The following is a 20,894-nucleotide window of genomic DNA, read 5'->3' on the forward strand; positions in this document are numbered from 1 at the left end:
ATAATACATTTACATGAATTTTATATAATTGTACATATACTCAAACACTTTATACATATATAAAAATATTATTTGAGCTTGGGTCATAATTTTTTTTTGAAAATCATCGTTAATGGGGTAGAGTCATCAAAAATATCCGACATCCGTCCGAAATATCCGCATCCGTATCCGAGAAAAAGCGGATATTATCCGTATTCGAAATAAAACGGATATTATTCGTATCTGAATCCGGCCACTGCGGATACGAATACGGATATAGGCATATCCGTATCCGAATTATCCGTTTGACAGCCCTACTCTCCACAGCCAACTAGTGTTTCGAGTATGATCCGAAAGCCTTTTAAGGGTTCGTTTGGTTGGAGAAAGGGTATGAGGTTGGAATGAGCAATTGAGTCTTTAAGGGTTCGTTTAGTTGGAGTTGGAGAAGGGGTATGAGGTTGGAATGAGGAATCAGGTTAAATTGGTATGGGGCTGAGGTAATTTTTGATATCAGGTGTTTGGTTGAGGGCGGGAATGAACATGGTTAGATTATAATATTTATAAGTTATAATTTGTAATTAATTCAAAATATTATTAAATTAATATTTATATGTATTTTGAAGTCATTAATTTCATTTTGTGTTAATAATTTACACGAAATGATATAAATAATAATGCAAATAAAGAAAAAGATTTGATTCCTGAAACCTAGGTTTCATACCCCCTCCCCTTGGTAAGAAATTCTCATACCTTATGGATTTGAGGAATGAATTTGAGTTTTGAAATAAACAAAACTCATACATGATAACAGAGAAATCTTAACCAAACAACCCCTAAATAATTTTTAACTATATTATTCATCTTCTTCCAAAAAAACTGCCGCTGTATTTTTCTCAATCTTTTTAGACTGAAATCGAGTCATGTCAAAATAAGGTGATGAGAAATTATTAACAAAACTTAAATAATTTATTAATATTATTGCTTGATAGATTTATCATCCTCGTGCTCTATAACCAAAATCGAGAGTTTTTTTTTTTGAAGGCATAACCAAAATCGAGAGTTAAAATTATGTCAAAAATCAAATTGATATGCGTGCTTATAGATTTCTAACTTATTTATTTATTTTTTCGACAAATAAGGCTGCGAGGTCAAGATAGAAAATCAAATACAGATGTTATCCTTAATCCTTCTAACTACTCTTAACTTGAATATTAAAGATACAAATAATAGCTTGAAAAGATCAGCTCGCAAGCTAGAGATGCTCCTGATTGACGTAGCAGTTCATCTTTGTAATATGTGTGCACTCCCACAATTTAATTATAGTATTGAATTTAGTTAACGATCGAGTGTTAGATCAGTGGTCACCATCCTTGATCCATTACTTTTGACTTTGCTTAATTATCTAAACCAATAATTTAACTATAATCGGCTCCAAAGTACTCACAAAAGCCACTTTCAAGATAATTAGGCTTACGTATATACTTCCTCTCTCCCTCTCATTTTTTTACTTTACAGTTACTATTTTAGGATGTCCCTCTCATTTCTTTATATTATCATAAATAATAAATTTTTTCAATCATTACGACCACTATCTTCCCCCACTATCTCATATTTAACAATAAAAACTACTATTACACCCACTACTTTCCTCCTCTCAAATCTATTATTAAATATTGATGGGTCCCACCCCACTTTTCATCTAACTTTACTCATTTTTCATATATTGTCTTAGTCTCCGTGTCCTCCTCCAACGTAAACAATTGAGGGGGACGGAGGGAGTACTTGTTCTTAGTAGTAGATTTGACATATATGACATATATGAATATAGGATTTGTACACCATTATTTCGATTCTCTCGTTAATCCGTGTTTTCTTTTGTCGTCATATACAGCGAGTGTCTCCTGTTTAGTTTGGGTGGAAAGAAAAAATTATACTACAAATTAACGCTCATATGGGGAATTCATCATGTCCATAATTTTTTACTTATGAAATTCTGATATATTGATTTGGTACAAATAATATATTGAAATATTAAATGTTATTTTTAAAAAAATATGACAATATTACTTAATGAAAATTTTATATTGTACCATCCATATCCACGTTAACTCTCTTTATTCTATCTTTAAAATACATGCCACATTATTGACATTTGCTAACCAGATATTTGGTACTCCCTCCAATCTACGTTCATTTTAACTTTTTACGAGTCAAGTTAACTATACTTTGACTGAAATTCATATATATCATATAATTGAGAAAAAAATTATATCATTAGAATATATGTTTAGTCTAAATTAATATGCAATTTTCAAATTTTCAAAATATTAAATACTCCCTTCGTTTCAATATACATATCCACTTTAGAAAGAAAAAAATTGTTGCAAAATACTTGTCCACTTCAACTCTCAATGTAAATTTATATTTTCAAAATCAACTCTACTTCACATATTGCTAATTTATATTTCCAAGATCAACTATACACCACATATTATGTTCAATTAATGACTTAATACACTTTTTTTTTCTCACATCCACTTTTCTTAAACTGTGTGATTTTTTTAAAATGGACATGTAATTTGAAACGGAGAGAGTAGATAATATGTAATATTTAGTCAAAAAAAAGTTAATTTACTCCTTGAAAATCAAAATGGACATGTAAAAGGGGACGGATGATGTAATTTAGTGAAAAAAAGTAATAAAAATGGATAAAATGCTAGGACCATCGATATTTAATATATAAAGTGAGTGTAGTGGAAGAAAATAGTAAATGTAAGTGGATTATTGTGTTTGATAATTTTTAGAATGTATAGAGATAATTTGAACATTCATAAAAGAAAGTGTATAGAAATGAATGGTACATAAAGATATTCATTTTTGGGTCCTAACGTTCTTCTTTAAATTATATAATAAAATATAATGACATTTAAAATAATTAATCAAATTAATCTAAGGATTTTATGAAGTGTTGTATATTTCTTGAAATTTCTTCAAAAGTCTTAAAAAAATGGTGATCAAGTACCGAGCAGCATACAAAATTTTATTCAACAACATTAAAATTAATTAGAATAAAAAATAATAATTAAAATCCCTACATTATGTTTTGTTAATTACAATACTAATATTATTATTAATTTAATAAGATGCATAAATTATTTATCACTACTTTTATTATATAAATTCATACATTATTAATCTAACACAATTTGAATAGAAGACAACTCATTCTTATACTTTCATTTTTCGGTCCGACTCGATTTATATAAACATATTTGGATCATCACAAGTTTTAATTCTTAAATATTTGTTAGAAGCTATTAATATGGGAGAGGAGAGTGTGCAGCTACAAATGGTGTGCAATATGAATTTGCAGTGAGATTTCCAAAGAGAGACAGAGAGATAACGTGGGAGAGAGGAGAGAGTAGGGCCCGCACCCCAGCGCGCTCATGCGCATGCCTGGTGTTAGGGGTGAACACGGGTTGGGTCGGTCGGGTTAGGGGCAAAAAAATGACCCAACCCAATTAGTTCGGTTTATAAAAAATTAACCCATTGATCAAAAAAAATATACATAACCCAACCTTGCTAATTAAAATATGGGTTGGGTTGGTTCGGTTTGGGTCGGGTTTTACCAGCAAAAAAGAAAAATACAAACTAAATAAACTGTCAATGCTGCCAAATTGCCAATCTGCTCCAGTTCACTGTTCTTGCACTTCATAGTTCATAATACATAACAAAATATTGTCCTAATTTACATATCAGATAATAGTCTGCTTAAAAGTTATATAAGGGCAGTTCTAGTTTTAGCATCTGGTGAGTTGTAAATTAATTTACTAGTTGATCTGTCATTCAACAGTATCTGGTGAGTGAGGATTTTAAAAAAACCAGCAAACTATGTGGTAAAAAAATATTGGACCTGGGAATAATATGTTTATTTAATTATTTTTATATAAACGGGTTGGGTTGGGTTGGTTGAGGGTTAAAATATGTTAAACCCTGACCCAACCCAATTTATTCGGGTTTTTTGAAAATCAACCCAAATAATAATCGGTTTCAAATGGTTCGGTTTAATCGGGTGAAAAAAGGGTTGGTTTGGGTCGGTTTTTGCGGTTTGGGTTGGTTTTGTTCACCCCTACCTGGTGTTACCAGAACTAGACCCTCACCCTATCTAACCACACACAATATTGACCTAACCGTAACCCTAACCCAAACAAACCAACACTAATCACCCTTCGAAACCAACAAAACAAACACCAATCTCCCCTCTCTCTATACATATCCCTCCTTTCCCATTTCTCCAAATCCTTCAACACCCAACTTCAAACCAACACTCCAGAGCTCAGGTCTCCCACAAGTTGGTTCTTGATTAGATAAAGATAAGATGGCATCTCATGCTCTAGCTCAGAGTTTGGTTGAAAGCACTTATCCTCATGGCTTCATCTAACTTCAATTCACTTGTCAAACACCTAGCATCTTTCTACTTCCTCAAAGTATAGTGTTTGATTTGATTAAATTAAGTGGTTCACAAGATATATATCTTGAGGAAGATATAGAGATGGATCATTTAACAGCTCATGGCCATCAATTGCCATCCCCTTTCCACTCTAGAGGCCTTCCGCTCCACCACCATCCTCTCCAATTCCCGAATTTTCATCCACAACAAAATAATTCCGAAGAGGAGCAAAGTGAAAGCAGCCTCAATCGTAGCCTGAAGCGAGAAAGAATTGACAACAGCAACAACAACGAAAACAACGGTAATCACAACACGAGTGCTGATGACAAAGAATTGGTTTCATTCAACGGATCCGAAAGTGAGGGGAGTCGAAAACCTCGGGGGAGACCCGCCGGGTCTAAAAACAAGCCGAAGCCGCCGATTATAATCACGAGGGACAGCGCGAACGCGCTTAGATCTCATGTCATGGAAGTTGCGAACGGCTGCGATATTCAAGAGAGTATTTCGACTTTCGCAACAAGAAGACAAAGAGGCGTTTGTATTTTGAGCGGAAGCGGAACCGTTACGAATGTGACTCTAAAGCAACCGGCCGCACCAGGTGCGGTGATTACCTTACAAGGCAGATTCGAAATTCTATCTCTTTCGGGTTCGTTTTTGCCCCCTCCAGCACCGCCAGCTGCATCGGGTTTGACTATATATCTAGCTGGCGGTCAAGGACAAGTTGTTGGAGGGGGCGTGGTCGGACAGCTTATAGCGTCCGGCCCTGTAGTTATCATGGCAGCCTCTTTCGGTAATGCGGCCTATGAGAGGCTGCCATTAGAAGACGAAGAATCTTCGGTTCCAGGGAACGGATCTCTGGAATCTCCTCCGCTCCCTGGAATGATCGGGCAACAACTGATGACAGATCCAAATGCATCTTTGTTTCACGGAACTCCTAATCAAGTGCCAAGTGATCCGGCATACTGGGGTGGAGCTCGGCCTCCTTATTGAAGATTGAAGAAAAGAAAGAGCGAAAAAGAGTTAGATGCTTTAATTTTATATTGTCACTTCAGTTTACTTTGCTATTTCCTCTTCTTTTTAATTTCTTTAATTAAGTAGTAGTTAATTATTAGTTTAATATTATGTGGTTATTAATGGTGTGCTTTTGCTTGAAGAGGATCGAGTGTACAAAACTTTTAACCTCTTTGTGGGCTTATTTACCGTAATAGTTTATTCACTTCTTCAGTTCTGTCTCTTCTCTGATCAGAGCTGATTGCAGCTGACATTTCACCTTCAAGAAGCCAAAATTACTTGTTTTGTTTTTTAATTAGATAAAAATGAAAATTCATTTTTTAATACACAAAGGTATGGGCAGGAAGGGATGGGTAAAATGTTTTGAATGTGGCCTGTGAATTTGATCAAAGGAGTTAGGGTTTTGGAGAGATGTGAAAGCGAATGGTTGATGACGATGATGAGACATTAACATGGGGAAGTGTGTCACACGTGCACTGTCTGGTCTCTTTCTGTGTACCATCCAGGTACCTTCTCGAGGCAAACCGCAACAAATTTGTGCCGGTAGTTGTGGCACAGTGGAAGAGCAGTAAATAGGGTGGAGAAAGTGAGGTAATTTGGTACTCATACTCCACTTGTTTAGATTTCTCTAACTTGTGAGCTATTTTAGCCCCTTAATTTAAAACCCTAGACATTCTTGTTAGTTCACTAAACATTAAACAGGTTAATTTTGTTTCCAACTATCTTCCCCCTTGATCTTAAAGGTAATTACAACTAATCAAGTGTTCTTGGTCAGCTTAACCAATAAATATTCTTCATTTTAAAATATTCTGGGCTGTAGCATATCAGATTTTCTGTCTGTATTTTCCGGTATGATAAATATATTATTTTCACCGAAAGAATTCCAATTTGATGAAATAGAATTTTAATTTGGGTGAATTGGCCAGCCGAATCTGATAAATTTAATTAATATTGGTTGGGAATATAGATATTACTAAATTTTATCAATTTTCTTGTACTGCTCTTTATTTTATATATTAATTCTTATTTAAATTTGATAATAAGCAGTATATATACAGCCAAAACACTATGTGAGAATATATACTTACTATACGACTCGAAATAATCTTGTTGATCTTGAACTAATCAATTTCAACTATCTTTTGGTTTTTCCTTGAAACCACTATCCTTGTGCTTTGCTCAATTAATGACTTTCGTCGTTAAGTCAAAAAAAATTCAAATATGTTGGCTTTGTTCGTTACCCTTAACACTAATTCATCTTGCAATTTTATCAGATTTATTTAATCAAATTTAACCGTTTTGTCGGAATTGTTGAAGTGAAATGATAAATCATGTGCATATGATGTCAATCTAGCAATTCTAAACATTCGCATTCAATTTTTAAATTAGTGGTAACAATAATATCAAATTTCACTCCGTGCATAACTTGTAAGTTGCAATGATTTGTTTTCCGTAGGAATTTGATTTTCTAATCATTCATCGTTACGATCATATATATCGAGTGTTCCCATCGAAATGCAAAAAAGTGGAACCCATCACAAGGTTTGGTCAAGTGCAGAATTTTGAGGGTAATCTTTCCTTCTAAAATGATTTAGCATATATATATACAAAAATTAAAAATATTAGACATCTCAAAAATTGAATTATTCTTTTTATAAATATAAATATTTGATTGCTTTCACTCACATTGATAATAATGAATATTTATTTAATTAAATTATAAATTATCTAATTAAATTCAATTGTTTGCAAGAAAAAATTTGGGATTCAATGTCATATAAAATATGTTGATTTCGCGGGTCCAGGCTATCCGGCCAAGCTCTCCAAACCATATATAGACATCGTGAAAATAATGAGTTTTGGATAATATCTTTTCAAGTATTTTGAATATGATGTTAAAAGGCCGACTTAGATTATATACAGAAATTATGATTTTTGGATACTAATTTTGTTTCAAGTCTTTTGAAGGTGATATTTGTATGATGCTAGAGACTCATTTAATATTGACTATGAGTTGATAATGATATTACTCTTGTTACAACATTGTGATTGCTTAATATATGACTACAAGATGGTGATCATGATACAAGAGGTGATGATATTACATATCGACTTAATACCGATTACAAGATGGCGATAGCTTAATGTATGAGCACACATGTGATCATATATAAAAGATGTGTTTCTTGTAATGATACAAGTCCTACTTGTTTGAACCTTAATCGAAGGGTTCAATCAAAAACAATATATTTATCTAAGTTTAGACATGATCTTTGAACCCTGCTAATGCTAATGCAAGTCTGCAATCTCTGAATTTCGTAACCTTTTAATGCTAATGCAGTCTGTAATCATCTTCAAACCTTGTGAATGGAACTCAGGGCATCACATATTAGTATTTGATATGCTAGCACATATATGAAGATATATCAGAGGGCATGTCTGAAACACGCAACATGAAAGTACACGTATAAACCTCGAAAGTGTTAAACAAACAAGGGTTTCTTAGCGCTACATCTTTTCAGTGAAAGTCCCAAGGATGGGCAACTGAGAAAAAAAAAAAAGGTAAGAAAACTTGATGCTTGAGCATACTGCTGCAATTACAGGCCAGTCTCTGGCTCGCTGTCACATTCGTAAAAGTTTGATAAATGTGAGTATTCTAGATAAACACTTAAAGGCGTCAAAATGTAGCAAATTCACTAATGTCAGGAGCAAAGAATTGCACCAAATCAATAAAAAGTTGGATAAACATGTTTTACCAGAAAAATACTCAAGGACTGTCATCACACCAGTGCATAGTGCATACCAGAAAAAGATTGATTCGTCCTGCCATTTCTGCCTGCACCATCCATGGTATGTATTCACACATACTCGAATAGACCACTTTTGTGGATTAAAAACATACAGTTCTGCAATGTGCAGGATTACAGATTAAGTGCAACTGTTGGCGACAGAATAGGCAGTCCTTGTGGAGAAGTAATGTGTTACTTTCTGATAGTGATAGGTAATGTGAAAGTAAAATTATACAGAGTTTAAGTAATTGAGAAATTAATAATCTTATTAAAGTAATAAATTTTTATAATAGAGACAATATATTTTTATTCTTAATAATCATAGTTGTAGAGAAATTGGAAATCAAGATTAATCCGACGATGATTAATCTGATTAAAAATCGGATATCTTATAATATTGTAATAACATTTGATATATTAGTTTAATTTACTATATAACATATATCATATATGATCTATGATATACTGTTAAGAAAGCTTACAGTGATTAATCAATTAAAAATCTAATTGAGGAGGCACTTGTGCAGAAAATAATTGGATCGGAGATTGTCAGACTCATATTAATAATTAATAAATTCGCTGAAATAATTTTTTCCCAGGAACCTAAAATTAGAATTTTAAAGAGGTTTAGTGATGGTAGATAATACCGTTCTAGCTGGGATGTTGAGTACGAATAGTGGATCTTCAACAAATCTGACTTTGCAATGACTACTGTAAATTTGAACGTGACAGCAAACCCCGAAACTACATCATTCAAATTTCATTGATGATTAGGCTAACCTAGTGAATACATACTCAAAGACCGTCACCAGTTAGTGAATCCCGAATACACACCAGAAGAAGATGGATTTTCCCCTAGTATTTACCAATAAAATGTAAAGGTTGGCCACAGAAAAGGCTTCTGTAAATGTTACAGGATACTTAATGAATGAATTGAAATTTTATTAGCAAGAGAGAATTTCCATGGAAAACAACTCCTCAGAACATTCAAGTCTTTTGGAAGAAAGGACAATTGGTATCGATGCAAATTAAACTAGTCTAGCCACGGAACTGTCTGCCTACGGCTAATGGCAGGGAGTCGTCATTGATTTCATTGTACTAGACTGCTCGTACAGAATCAACGCCGCACACCAGGAAAGTATCAGTTATAAAACAAAAAGCTACTAGTTGTATTACCAAAGTCTTAGAAATTCCCCCGTGGCCATGAAGAATGAATTTCCATGTCAAGATAAATAACGCTGTTGCAGTAATTTTTATTGAAGCTCAAACTAGAGAACTACAGTACTTAAATTCTTTAGCAAATAATGACATACATTAAGGATTTAAAACCAAGCACCTCCGGCTTTAGTTCACTCAGTCAGCAAAATCAGCATCAGCAGTTAACTCTTCAGCATTTTGAGGTTGTGGCGGTACAAAAAGAACAATTTTTACTATGTGATGAAAGCAGCTGAACATGTGTCTTAATAATCAAAACGACTTACTGAAAAACGGAGGAATTAGATATCAATAACAAGTATGCATAGAGGAGTAACTTAGTTCTAGCAGATAGTGTCATTTCAAAATTTTGATCTAAGTCGCCAAAACTGTCATTCAATTGTATCAGCATATCAGGTTATAATCCAAGCTGTTAGAAACAAAGATCCAAGTGAAAATTTGTATGAATCGAACAAGTTGCTTAATTTCATTACATTCTTGAAGGGGTGGCTGTCTGGCACTGCTCCTGAAAACCATGCTTGTTGTTCTGCTTATAGAACTAACATACAGTAGTACAACTTGGGATCCAATAGTGACTAGCTTGTTGATTCATGACAACGGATTATAGGAATGTGCAAATTGGAGTCATCTGATCCCCGATTCCTAAGGCTTAACGCTTCTGCATGCCTTAATTAAGTTGACTTCTGGAGAGATGGCTGAGTGAGTGATACTCTGTTCCAGAAGATAGTCCCTCTAAAACTTACTCTACCAGATTTAGAGGGCTTGAATCTTGTTAGGGACATTGACAGGTGTGCTCGTGTGCTTATTAAAGAAAAACTCTTGACTTAACGATTTCACGATGTGAAGAGTTCGAATCTTGTCACAGACACTATGAATGTGTGCTTAAAATTATAAAAAATAACTACTTTGAAAGTTCATATTCAAAATTACACAAGGAAAAAAGAACTATAACTAATTACCTGTAATGCTAATGAGTTGCTAACTTGATTAACAAACGTAAAACTGGTAAAAACAACTGGTACAAAAAGTCTGTAACTTATCAGCATAACTCTAAACACATTTGCGAGCGCACACAAATAGTAGCTCCACACTGAGTTGCTATTTGCTAACCTTTTTTTTTTTTTTTTTACAGATGCTTGATCGATGAATGGGCAATAACTTGTACATACTGCCTGTCAAAATAGATTAGCATTCATTTTAGTTTTAGAAAAGGTTACATGTGACATGGGACGGGGAGATTACATAATTGTAAGTATTAGTGAAGAAATTGAAACTAATTAATAATACAGTATGTGTTTTTTACCAAGAGGGTGTGTACACGTGTGTTGAAAAAATTAAGATTCTATTTTTTTCGTATAAATTAAATATTTATTTTAAACAATTATATTTTATATAAATAAATTTTGATAACTTCCTTTTTCATGTGGAGTTGGGTAGTACTGGGATAGGAAGTGTTATTAGAGATGCTCATGGTGCATTTCTACGGGCTCGAAATCATAAACTACAGGCACTGTACAGTCCTAGAGAGGTTGAAGCAATTGGTCTCAAAGAAGCATTATCCTGGGTCAAAGAATTAGACTACAAAAGATGTGTGTTTGAAACAGATGTGAAAGAACTTCAGAGGCGTGCAAAATGTTCAAGAAGACACATATTTTCATTCCATTGTGGTAGATTGTAGAGATTTATTTAAGCACTATGATGAAGTGCTAGTTGAATATGTTCCTCGGTCTGCGAATGTAGTGGCTCATGTGTTAGCACTAGCTACACATTTCATGTCAGGCGTTCATGAGTGGATTGATAACCCGCCTGATTGTATTCTTGATGTGTTGATCATTGACTCAATTGAATAAAAGCAAGCACTTTTATTTCAAAAAAAAAAAAAAACCAACTCAAATTTAAGTTGCATTCTTATTTTACTTCTGTCTCTATATTAATATTTTATGACAATCCTAGTCAGATATAATAATTTTTCAAAAAATAGTAGCAGTGAAAATTTATAATATAATTTTTATCGATGGAAAAATCAAAATTTCTAATAAAATTTTCTTGCACTTCAAATATTATCAAAAACATTAATGAATTAAATATTAAAGAGGTCATTAAAGTGAAACTCACGTATCTGTTAACGTGATTTCATTTAAATTATTAAAAATCATAATATCAAATATTTATCTCTAAATATGTGTTCGGGAAATAAATATAATATATGTAAAATTTTGACACTATTTTTTTTATTACCACAATAATCAAGTAAAAAAATTTATTTCTAAACTTTTCAGATGATATATTCAGATTTAAAAAATATTATTTTATTCATTTTATTACATATAATAAATACACTTTTCAAAAATCTAAATATTCTATAAAATATAAAAATTCAAAAATTCTTATTTAATTATGATAACATGGAATAAAATGTGTATAATTTAATAAATTATACTTTTGCTGACCTCCATGGCGCTTTGATATTTAACCAAAAATAAATGTCGGTTAAAAGTCAATTAAGGTCAATTATGTACTCAAAGAAAAGGGAGCATCACATTGACTGACTCAACTTAAACCAGCCATACAAATTTCACATTTCTCAGATCACATTTTCCAATCCACCCGGCACCCACTGATCAAAATTTCAAAACCCTAATTTGATATTCTTACACCCCCAATCCTAATTATCATCATCGTATATAACCTCTAAACCTCAGACAATTAAGACAGGGACCAGTTTATTCTTGTCGTAAAACATGTCGGCGGCGGTTTATCAGCAAATGGCGGCTCTCAAAAGCTTAAAAGGGCCCACTATTCAGCTCCCGTCTTACAATTCAACTCCATCTAGTCACAACAGGTGTTCATATGAATCCATGTATATGTATGTTATGTCTCGGATGTATGTAATGAAATTTTCTGGTTTGTTAAATTTGTATTTTAAATTGTTTATTGTACAAGTTTGATTATATACATGCGATTATGTGAAAGGCTCTGTTCGCTTTGCTTCTTTATTTTTCTTGTTTGTTTTCAATCTTTGCTTGTATTATAGGTGATTATATAGTTTGATCTAAGCACATAGTTGCTTTGATACCGAAAAATTGTGCTACAAAGTAGTTTCTCACTTAATTTTGTATGATAACTGATTCTTTAAGGCATAACGTCGAAGGTAAAAGCTGCGTCTATAATTTATGAATGTGTTTGAATTTATTGGAGGGGTTCATGCCAGAAATGGTTGAAATAGCCTAAAAGACGCTTGAATGACTACATAAATATCAAATTGAAGTATGGAGGACTATTAATGAATGGGTTAATTATCAACTAGGTCACTTATTACACTAGAAAATATCAAGTGGATCACTCGGAAAATTTTGATCTCATTTGAATCCCTAAAGTCATAAAAAATATCAAATAGATAACTCTAATATTTTTTCGATAAGTAAACTTTATTTTTCATTGAGTTCCATACATTTTTCTTGGCTGTTATTATAATCAAATGAAACGTTATGAATTCTAGTATTTATGATAATATATTCATATTTTAAGAAATTTATTTACTATTTATTTTTAAGTTTACAATTATTTTGTTTGATTTATATCAAATAAATACTAAATAAATTTTTTAAAATCTAAATATATTATCATAAATACTAGAATTCATAACCTTTCATTTGATTATACTAACAGCCAAGAAAAATGTGTGGAACTCAATGAAAATAAAGTTTACTTTTCGAAAAAATATTAGAGTTATCTATTTGATATTTTTTATGACTTTAGTGATTCAAATGAGTTCAAAAATTTCCGAGTGATCCACTAGATATTTTCTAGTGTAATAAGTGATCTAATTGATAATTAACCCATTAATGAATTGAACAGACATTGATGTTGTGGTTTCATGTAGGCGGAAATTATTATATAGCTTCTTCTTTTTTATGTTGCTTAATACAGAGTCTTTAAACTTTAGGAGATCCTGTAGAGGAATTATGAATCATGATATGCTATAAAGACTATATTTTTCGTCTGGGCATACTTTTAGGCATCAATTATTGACACAAAAAGAAACAATTAGGTGAATCGATTACAATACTGTAGTATAGTAGAACGTTCATTAGGTGTTTATGGTGTTAGTGTTATTTTGATAATAAAACATGCGTTGTTTAGTTGTAGTTACCGGATTCAACTTCTATTATTTACTAGCACCAGATTCATTAGGTGTTTATGGTGTTACCAGCAGTTATATATACAAGTACACAAGTTCTGGCCCATTCAAATCAGGACGTGTATACATCTTGAACTGATATCTTCTGACTCCTGTTGGATACGTTACTATGTTGATATGTTATTTAAACTATTTACACCATTGCTAATTCTTTTCTGCTGACCAGGAGGAATGCAATTTGGAGGTCTCCAAAAGCAGCAATAATTCCTAATTTTCATCTGCCGATGCGCAGTACAGAAGTTAGAAACAGGTAATTATTGCAGATACAATATCTCTTTCGCACGCAAAAATTTCAGATTCCTCAATTTAGCTTTATTTGTTGATCAAATATGTTTAATTTTGAGTACTTACCGGGAATTTTATAATTTATTACATGGTTTGGGAGTCGGCAAGCTGCAAGCATCCACTGATCCAAGTACTTGCAATCTTCACACTGTTTAGAGACATTAAAATGTTGTATTCTTACATTTTTCGCTTTCTTGGAGCTCTTAGGTTGGACCATTAATAATGATTTCCTCTTGGTTAGACATTTATGATATACAGTTCTTTTGTTCAAGATCACATGACATGGTTCTGTATCTATTCTAGACAGGGACGGAACTAGAAAAAATATTTTGGAGGGGCCAAACTTATAAACTGAATTGCATAATTTGTTCTGAAAGGATAGATAAAAATATCACCTCATAAACGCAACTTTTAAACATCAAAGGAGGCAAAAAATCTATACATATATGCTACTTTAACTGCATTTGGCATATTTTTCATCTTGTAAAACACTTCAGGGATAGATTTATTATCAAATTTTTCAGCAAATTCCTTTTAATATAAGTAATCAAGTAAAAAAAATGGGGGACTAAATGACAAAATTTTGAACTTTTATACATAAAAAGTAGCAGTATGTATAACTTTTTTTTTTGGAGGCCCCGTGCCCCCCTCCAGTTCCGTCCCTGGTTTTAGATCTTACAGGGCAGATACTTTTAAAGTTTTAAGTATTGATCTGCCAGACCAACACATTCTTGGCCATGTAAGAAGTGTAGAAAGGTTAGTGCATTTACATACTATTATGGACAGATTGGCATCATGACTTGTTGAGATGTTAGAACAAAAAAATAAGATCTTGGTTTATCTTCTGCATGTGTGATGCAGCGATGAAGATGATGTGCTGTATATGAGAGTATTTAGTTAAATAACTTTAACTTATATAACTGTTTTGGCATCAGAACACAGTAGCTAATCATTCTTTTAAACACACTTCTAGTGCATAGGCACTAACCTATGCTTACCATATTATATTCCATTCCAATGTGTGCAGAACTTTCACAGACGACATAAAGTCTCTCAGATTGATAACTGCTATCAAAACTCCATATCTGCCTGATGGTAGATTTGATCTTGAGGCATATGATGCTCTGGTAAACTTGCAGATTGAACACGGGGTTGAGGGTGTCATAGTTGGTGGAACTACTGGTGAAGGCCAGTTGATGAGCTGGGATGAACATATTATGCTAATTGGTCACACAGTCAACTGTTTTGGTGGATCAATCAAGGTTATTGGGAATACCGGAAGCAACTCAACAAGGGAAGCCATTCATGCCACAGAACAGGGGTTTGCAGTTGGAATGCATGCAGCTTTGCACATTAATCCTTACTATGGAAAGACCTCTCTTGAGGGGATGGTTTCTCATTTTAACAGTGTGCTCCCCATGGGTCCAACCATTGTCTACAATGTACCAGGAAGAACTGGACAAGATATCCCCCCTCGTGTGATCCACACTTTGGCACAAAGCCCGAACCTAGCAGGTGTCAAGGAATGTGTAGGACATGATAGAGTAGACCAGTATACCAAAAATGGGATCGTCGTCTGGAGCGGAAATGATGATGAGTGCCATGATTCGAGGTGGGATTATGGTGCAACTGGAGTTATATCCGTTACTAGCAACTTGGTCCCACAGCTGATGCGGGAACTCATGTTTGGGGGAAACAACCCATCCTTGAATGCAAAGTTGTTGCCTTTGATGGAGTGGCTCTTTGTAGAGCCGAATCCAATTGGATTAAATACAGCTCTTTCTCAGCTTGGGGTTGTAAGGCCTGTTTTCCGGTTGCCATATGTACCACTGCCTTTGGCCAAAAGAGTAGAGTTTGTTAATATAGTGAAAGAAATAGGGAGAGAACACTTTGTAGGAGAAAAAGATGTTCAGGTTCTTGAAGATGACGATTTTGTTTTAATAGGTCGATATTAGGCTGTAATCTTGAGCTTGAGAGCAATGAGTACCTTGGTGTGTTTCTTCCTAGTGTGTTATGCATTTTGTGACATAATGAGACTGCTTCCTGTTTGTGTATTATAATTATGTTGGGTATGAAAATCCATTTGGAGCACGAGATACTTTTTACTTTTGCATCTTTATATCTTTTTCTAATATGAGCATCCTCTAATATAAAATTTTCTATCATCATCTGATTTTTTTGTAATGATCATACAAAACTACAGCAGCTTGGTAGAACAGTCTTTAACTGAATAATATTTTTTTTAATTTTATTTTCATCACATTCACATAAATTGTGTAATAGACTGTTACAGAGAGGGGTAGGAACAATGAAACTAAGAACTTAATTCTGTTCGATTTTATCGGGTAGAAGGCTGAGATGTGTAGAGGCAGTGTTTTCCAGTAGAGAGTGCAGAGCCATGTTTTCGGTATGAAGAAGGGCAGCTTTCTTTCGCAGTTTTTCGTTCTCCTGAATGATGCTTTTGTTTTCAGTGTAAAGCTTCAAGTTTTGCAGCAGCATCTTTCTCTTCAATATCCATACTCTTCTTGCCTTTTCCTTTGCTTGCTTTGACATCCTCTTGCCTCTACGAGCCAAAAATATTGTTTAATAAACGCGATTATGCATGCATGCATGCACTCCACAGTCCACATAACCAAGAAACACACGCACACAAAGTAGTATATTAACATGTGAAAGAAACTAAGAAAGCTCACCTGTATATGCAATGTGCCCTGAAGTTGTGGTTCTTGATTGACTGTTTACTCGAGGGGCACAGAGTGAAGTGTGAATTAGGATAATTAGATACGTTCATTGATGCTGAGATGCTTGTACACATTTTGTTCAACGTCTGGAGTTTAGTTTGTCTGTGTCACTGTGTCTGTGTGTGGCTAATTAAGAAACCTTGAGAGAGGCCAGGGGGTGTAGAGAATGTAGATGGCCATATGCATATTTAAATAGAGATTTTGTGTGTGTGTGTGTGTGTGAGAGAGAGAGAGAGAGAGAGAGAGAGAGAGAGGAGAGAGATGGCGAGAGAGATGGAGACTGGAGAGGGAGAGACTTTTACAACAATGATAGCAAGAGGACTCATTATGAGAGAGGCCACCAATTAAGCAGCTAGCAATCCACATCTCAACATGTAAAACAAACAAATTCTTAGCCTTGATGCATTAGCCTAATCTTTTTGATCACTTTCATAATTCAAGACTCTAGTTTTTCCTTGAGCTGGCTCAAGATGGGAACACACAAAATGACCACATTACCACAAGCACCTTTCTTACAACTTGAACTTTCCTTTTTGAATTTTACACCCCTTGCCTTCTCTTTATTCTTCTCTTGACCATCCACTTCTTAATGTCATCATGGAGCTCATAGGTATCATTATAGTCTGTCCCAACACTCTACCCAAAATTAAACCAGTCATACTTCCAAATTAAAGTTCTAGCATCATCCCTTTACAGATTACGCAATTAGTTTCACATTTTATTTTTTTAACTAAGACAAGACGATCAAAGCTATATATCAAAATACGTCTTTATCACTAGACTATAAATCTCTCTGGTTTATGGCATATTCTTGTCAAATCCGTTAATATTAGTAATCAAAATTGTTAATTTACCACTATTGAAAAAATTGAGGTTTGCAGGGTGCAGGAGAGTCAATGTGGTTAGGTATCTTTTTTTTGGCTCTGATCATCGATCCACATTGTAATTGAGTACTCTCCATTACTTCTACAGTGTACTCATTTAATATTTGAAAATGAAACCCCACCAAAATTTTGTCCTTATTTTCATCTGCATCTTTATTCATCTTTTTCTCTTATCTTGCAAATGCTGTAATGATGAAGATGATGAGGACGGTGGAGTTATCCACACCCTTCAGCTCCTGTGACTTCGATTCACATGGTCCCTTGCTAGCTTTAGTTGAATTGCTTGAATAGAGCTTAGTGGTTCCAGTTTAATCTGGGGATTACTACCATGGTTTACTAGTCTTAGTCTCTTCAACGTGCGTTTTGCTATAAAAGATTAGCTTTCGAATTTAAGACTCGCAGGATAACATAATAATTCGGATATCATGTTGAGAATCGATACATCTAAAATCTTAAGGTGTTAGAAGAAGGCACAAATAAATCTTATGTTATATTTCAACATTTTTTAGCCCAACTCGGTTAGATTATTTTGTTGCTCGACTAGCTGCAGCCAGATAATTGAATTAAACAACTTTTAAGTCATCAGATGAAGCTAAAAACCTCTATCAATTTAGAGATTGGCTGACCTGAGCTTATGAGAAGTGATACACGAGTGACCGAACCTCGAATTTATATGTTAGAAAATGCAACATTGTACTTGTACCGTATTTAAATATAGGAGTATATGATTTTAATAGATAATTTGTAACATTTTACTATTAATTATAAGTTTTAAACTATTAAAAAGATATATTTAGATTGATAAATTAAATACTAATTTTTACGTACAAGTAATAAGTAAGTTTCTTGATTCCTCAAAAAAATGAAAGTAAGTTTCTTAATTAAGTCAAAAGGTGAATTATGGCATTTATGAAAAAGATTGCTTAACTTCGTTTTTTATTTTACTCATTAAACGCTACTGCTGCTCTAACGGATCTTCTGTGAAATCAACTCTATTTCGTCATCTTCAAACTTGTTCAGGAAAAAAAATTTAAGAATGTGTTGGGCCCAGTTGATTGTCCAGTGTTTTGTGTACTGAAATAGTATCGCCACTCTGTTCCAGTTGGTAGTCACCGTTGTTTCTCAATTTTGTTATGGAGTCTATAATTGGTAAAAGTCAGGATTTATTATGGAAACAAGAGGGGACCATGAAATCATACAGATTGTTTTATTCGAACGGACAATCAAATTAGTTATTAAGATTTATTATTTTCTATATTCAATTCTCATTAGTTTAAATACTGATTTCTTGATTCAAAAATATTTTCTTTTATTTAGCATGCTTCCTTCAAAATCTTATCAAATTTCGATGAAATTTCAAAAAGTATCAAATAGATCACAATCCGACAAAATTCGCTATTTTGTAAGATAAAAAAAGTCCACCTGAATATCATCAATGTAATTTAAATAACCTCATGAATACCCATCCTATTTTTAAACATAATTCGAAATCCTAATTGAGCATCAAATTTTATAATATGATTCAAAAACCTAATTAAATAACTAAAGATTTTGATGTAATCTTTAAAATGTGAGTTGAATATAACTGGATGTGATGAATGAAAAACTTATACTTTTAAGGATCATTGATTTGTTGATTTTATCATCCCGTTAATTAGTATAGCAAGTTTTTCCTGATTCAAAAATTTTTTTTTTGATAAAAAGGAATATATTCATTAATCAAAAACCATACGGCATCTACAAATATAATCGAAATTCTGGCAAAATCAATATACTTATATAAAGGAGAAGCGAGGGGCGTGTAGGTGGCGCCTCTCACATCGCTCCGTTCTATTTTACTAATTTTCTGGAATTTTTGGATGAAAAATATCAAAAATTAGAACCATCTTTTTTAGTTTCGGATATATTAGAAGCAAGTTTTAGAATCTGATTTTGTTTCAGATTATTTATGGAATACTACCTTTTTTAGTTTCGAATATATTGGAAACAAGTTTCTGAATCTGATTTTGTTTCAAATTATTTATGGAATATAGTAGCTTGAAAGTTTTAGTCTGATTTTATTCAGATTATTTAATTATGGGAAAGAGTAGCAAACAAGTCTCTCTGCACTTATAAATACCCCTATAAGTTGTAGGGTTTTAGATCATCTAAACACAACCTCCTCTCTCTCAATACCACAACCCTACCTCTGTCTCTGGTGATAGTTCTCTTGCTCGATTTCTAATTCTGTGGTGCCGTTCTTCTGCAACGATAAGTGAAAGCTGTTTATACGGTATTAAAAAATAAGAGTTGTTGCAAGCAAAAGTAGTTGTAGACCGCTATGTGAGAGTCGACAAATCCAAACAGGGGATAATAATATAGTCTTAACATGATATTGATGGATGATATCATCAATAAATTAACTATTAGTGATGTATGTTTGTTTTTGTTCTTTTATAATATTTGTTTTGTTCATTGGACATGTTTATTGTTATTAATTTTTATATGATTTACTTTGTATACAGGAAAATATTATTCATGCATTATAGACCGCTATACAAGAAAAATCCTTATATGAAGGAGAAGCGAGGGGTGTGTAGGTGGCGCCTCTTACATCGCTTCGTTCTATTTTTCTAATTTTCTGGAATTTTTGGATGAAAAATATCAAAATTAGTCTGTTATATAGTATTAAAAAAATAAAGGTTGTTACAAGTAAGGGTAGTTATAAACCGCTATCTCACGGATTTAAGTTAGATGTTTTTGTGCACAATCAATCCAAAAAAATTGGAGGAATGTGAAGATGTAAGAACATGATTACTTTAAAAAAAAACACAAATAAAATTAAGATCCGTCGTTCTTTAAATTGTTAATTACGTGTAGAAATTTATTTTCATTTTTCACCATGAATTATAGTCCAACTTTGCAATTTTATATATTAGTATTAGTATTACATCAAGATTTTTATAATATAAATTTTATTTTATTCTACAAATATTAATTTTGAATCATTAATATATTTTTTATAGACAGCCACAAAATTATTGCATCTTACAAATGTTAATATTAAATAATTAATATAATTTTTATAGGCCGCCGCAACGCGCGGTTTCTCAACTAGTATATATATATATATATATATATATATATATATATATATATATATATATATATATATATATATATAATCGAAATTGGGACAGACGCTAAATTATATCGCTGTTGAATCCTTCCTTTTTGGAGAAACAACTAAACGGTTTGAAGATGATTTCAATATATGTACTCGTTTTCATCTGATTGATTTTCACCGGATTGACTTTCACCTGACTGTTTTGAACAATCGATCATAGATGCGATTCCATA

At 33.0% G+C, this 20,894-nt stretch overlaps 2 protein-coding genes across 3 annotated transcripts; both read left to right on the forward strand.

The window, feature by feature from the left end:
- Positions 1-4,113: 4,113 nt before the first annotated feature.
- On the forward strand, positions 4,114-5,653 carry LOC108206857 (AT-hook motif nuclear-localized protein 24). The gene has a single exon (XM_017377279.2). It carries the CDS (start codon positions 4,532-4,534, stop codon positions 5,417-5,419), a length of 888 nt encoding a protein of 295 aa, XP_017232768.1. The 5' UTR covers positions 4,114-4,531; the 3' UTR covers positions 5,420-5,653.
- Positions 5,654-11,947: 6,294 nt separating this feature from the next.
- LOC108210202 (4-hydroxy-tetrahydrodipicolinate synthase, chloroplastic) lies at positions 11,948-16,021 on the forward strand. 2 transcript variants are annotated; one of them, XM_017381496.2, is made up of 3 exons: positions 11,948-12,286; positions 13,812-13,895; positions 14,958-16,021. In XM_017381496.2, the coding sequence occupies exons 1-3, from the start codon at positions 12,186-12,188 to the stop codon at positions 15,883-15,885; spliced, it is 1,113 nt and encodes a 370-aa protein (XP_017236985.1). In that variant the 5' UTR covers positions 11,948-12,185; the 3' UTR covers positions 15,886-16,021. The 2 variants fall into 2 exon arrangements, with proteins under 2 accessions (XP_017236985.1, XP_017236984.1); XM_017381495.2 differs by having other exon boundaries at positions 11,983-12,310.
- The last annotated feature ends 4,873 nt before the right edge of the window (positions 16,022-20,894 follow it).

The sequence above is a fragment of the Daucus carota genome, chromosome 2 (genome assembly GCF_001625215.2).
Source record: "Daucus carota subsp. sativus chromosome 2, DH1 v3.0, whole genome shotgun sequence".
Lineage (NCBI taxonomy): Eukaryota > Viridiplantae > Streptophyta > Magnoliopsida > Apiales > Apiaceae > Daucus > Daucus carota.

Excerpts from the sequence above, each read along its gene's own strand:
- LOC108210202 (XM_017381495.2), top strand. The coding sequence starts at position 12,186 with ATGTCGGCGGCGGTTTATCAGCAAATGGCGGCTCTCAAAAGCTTAAAA. Across the intron at positions 12,311-13,811 it reads TCATATGAATCCATGTATAT|GAGGAATGCAATTTGGAGGT; the intron begins GTATGTTATGTC and ends TCTGCTGACCAG. Across the intron at positions 13,896-14,957 it reads AGTACAGAAGTTAGAAACAG|AACTTTCACAGACGACATAA; the intron begins GTAATTATTGCA and ends CAATGTGTGCAG.
- LOC108206857 (XM_017377279.2), top strand. The coding sequence starts at position 4,532 with ATGGATCATTTAACAGCTCATGGCCATCAATTGCCATCCCCTTTCCAC.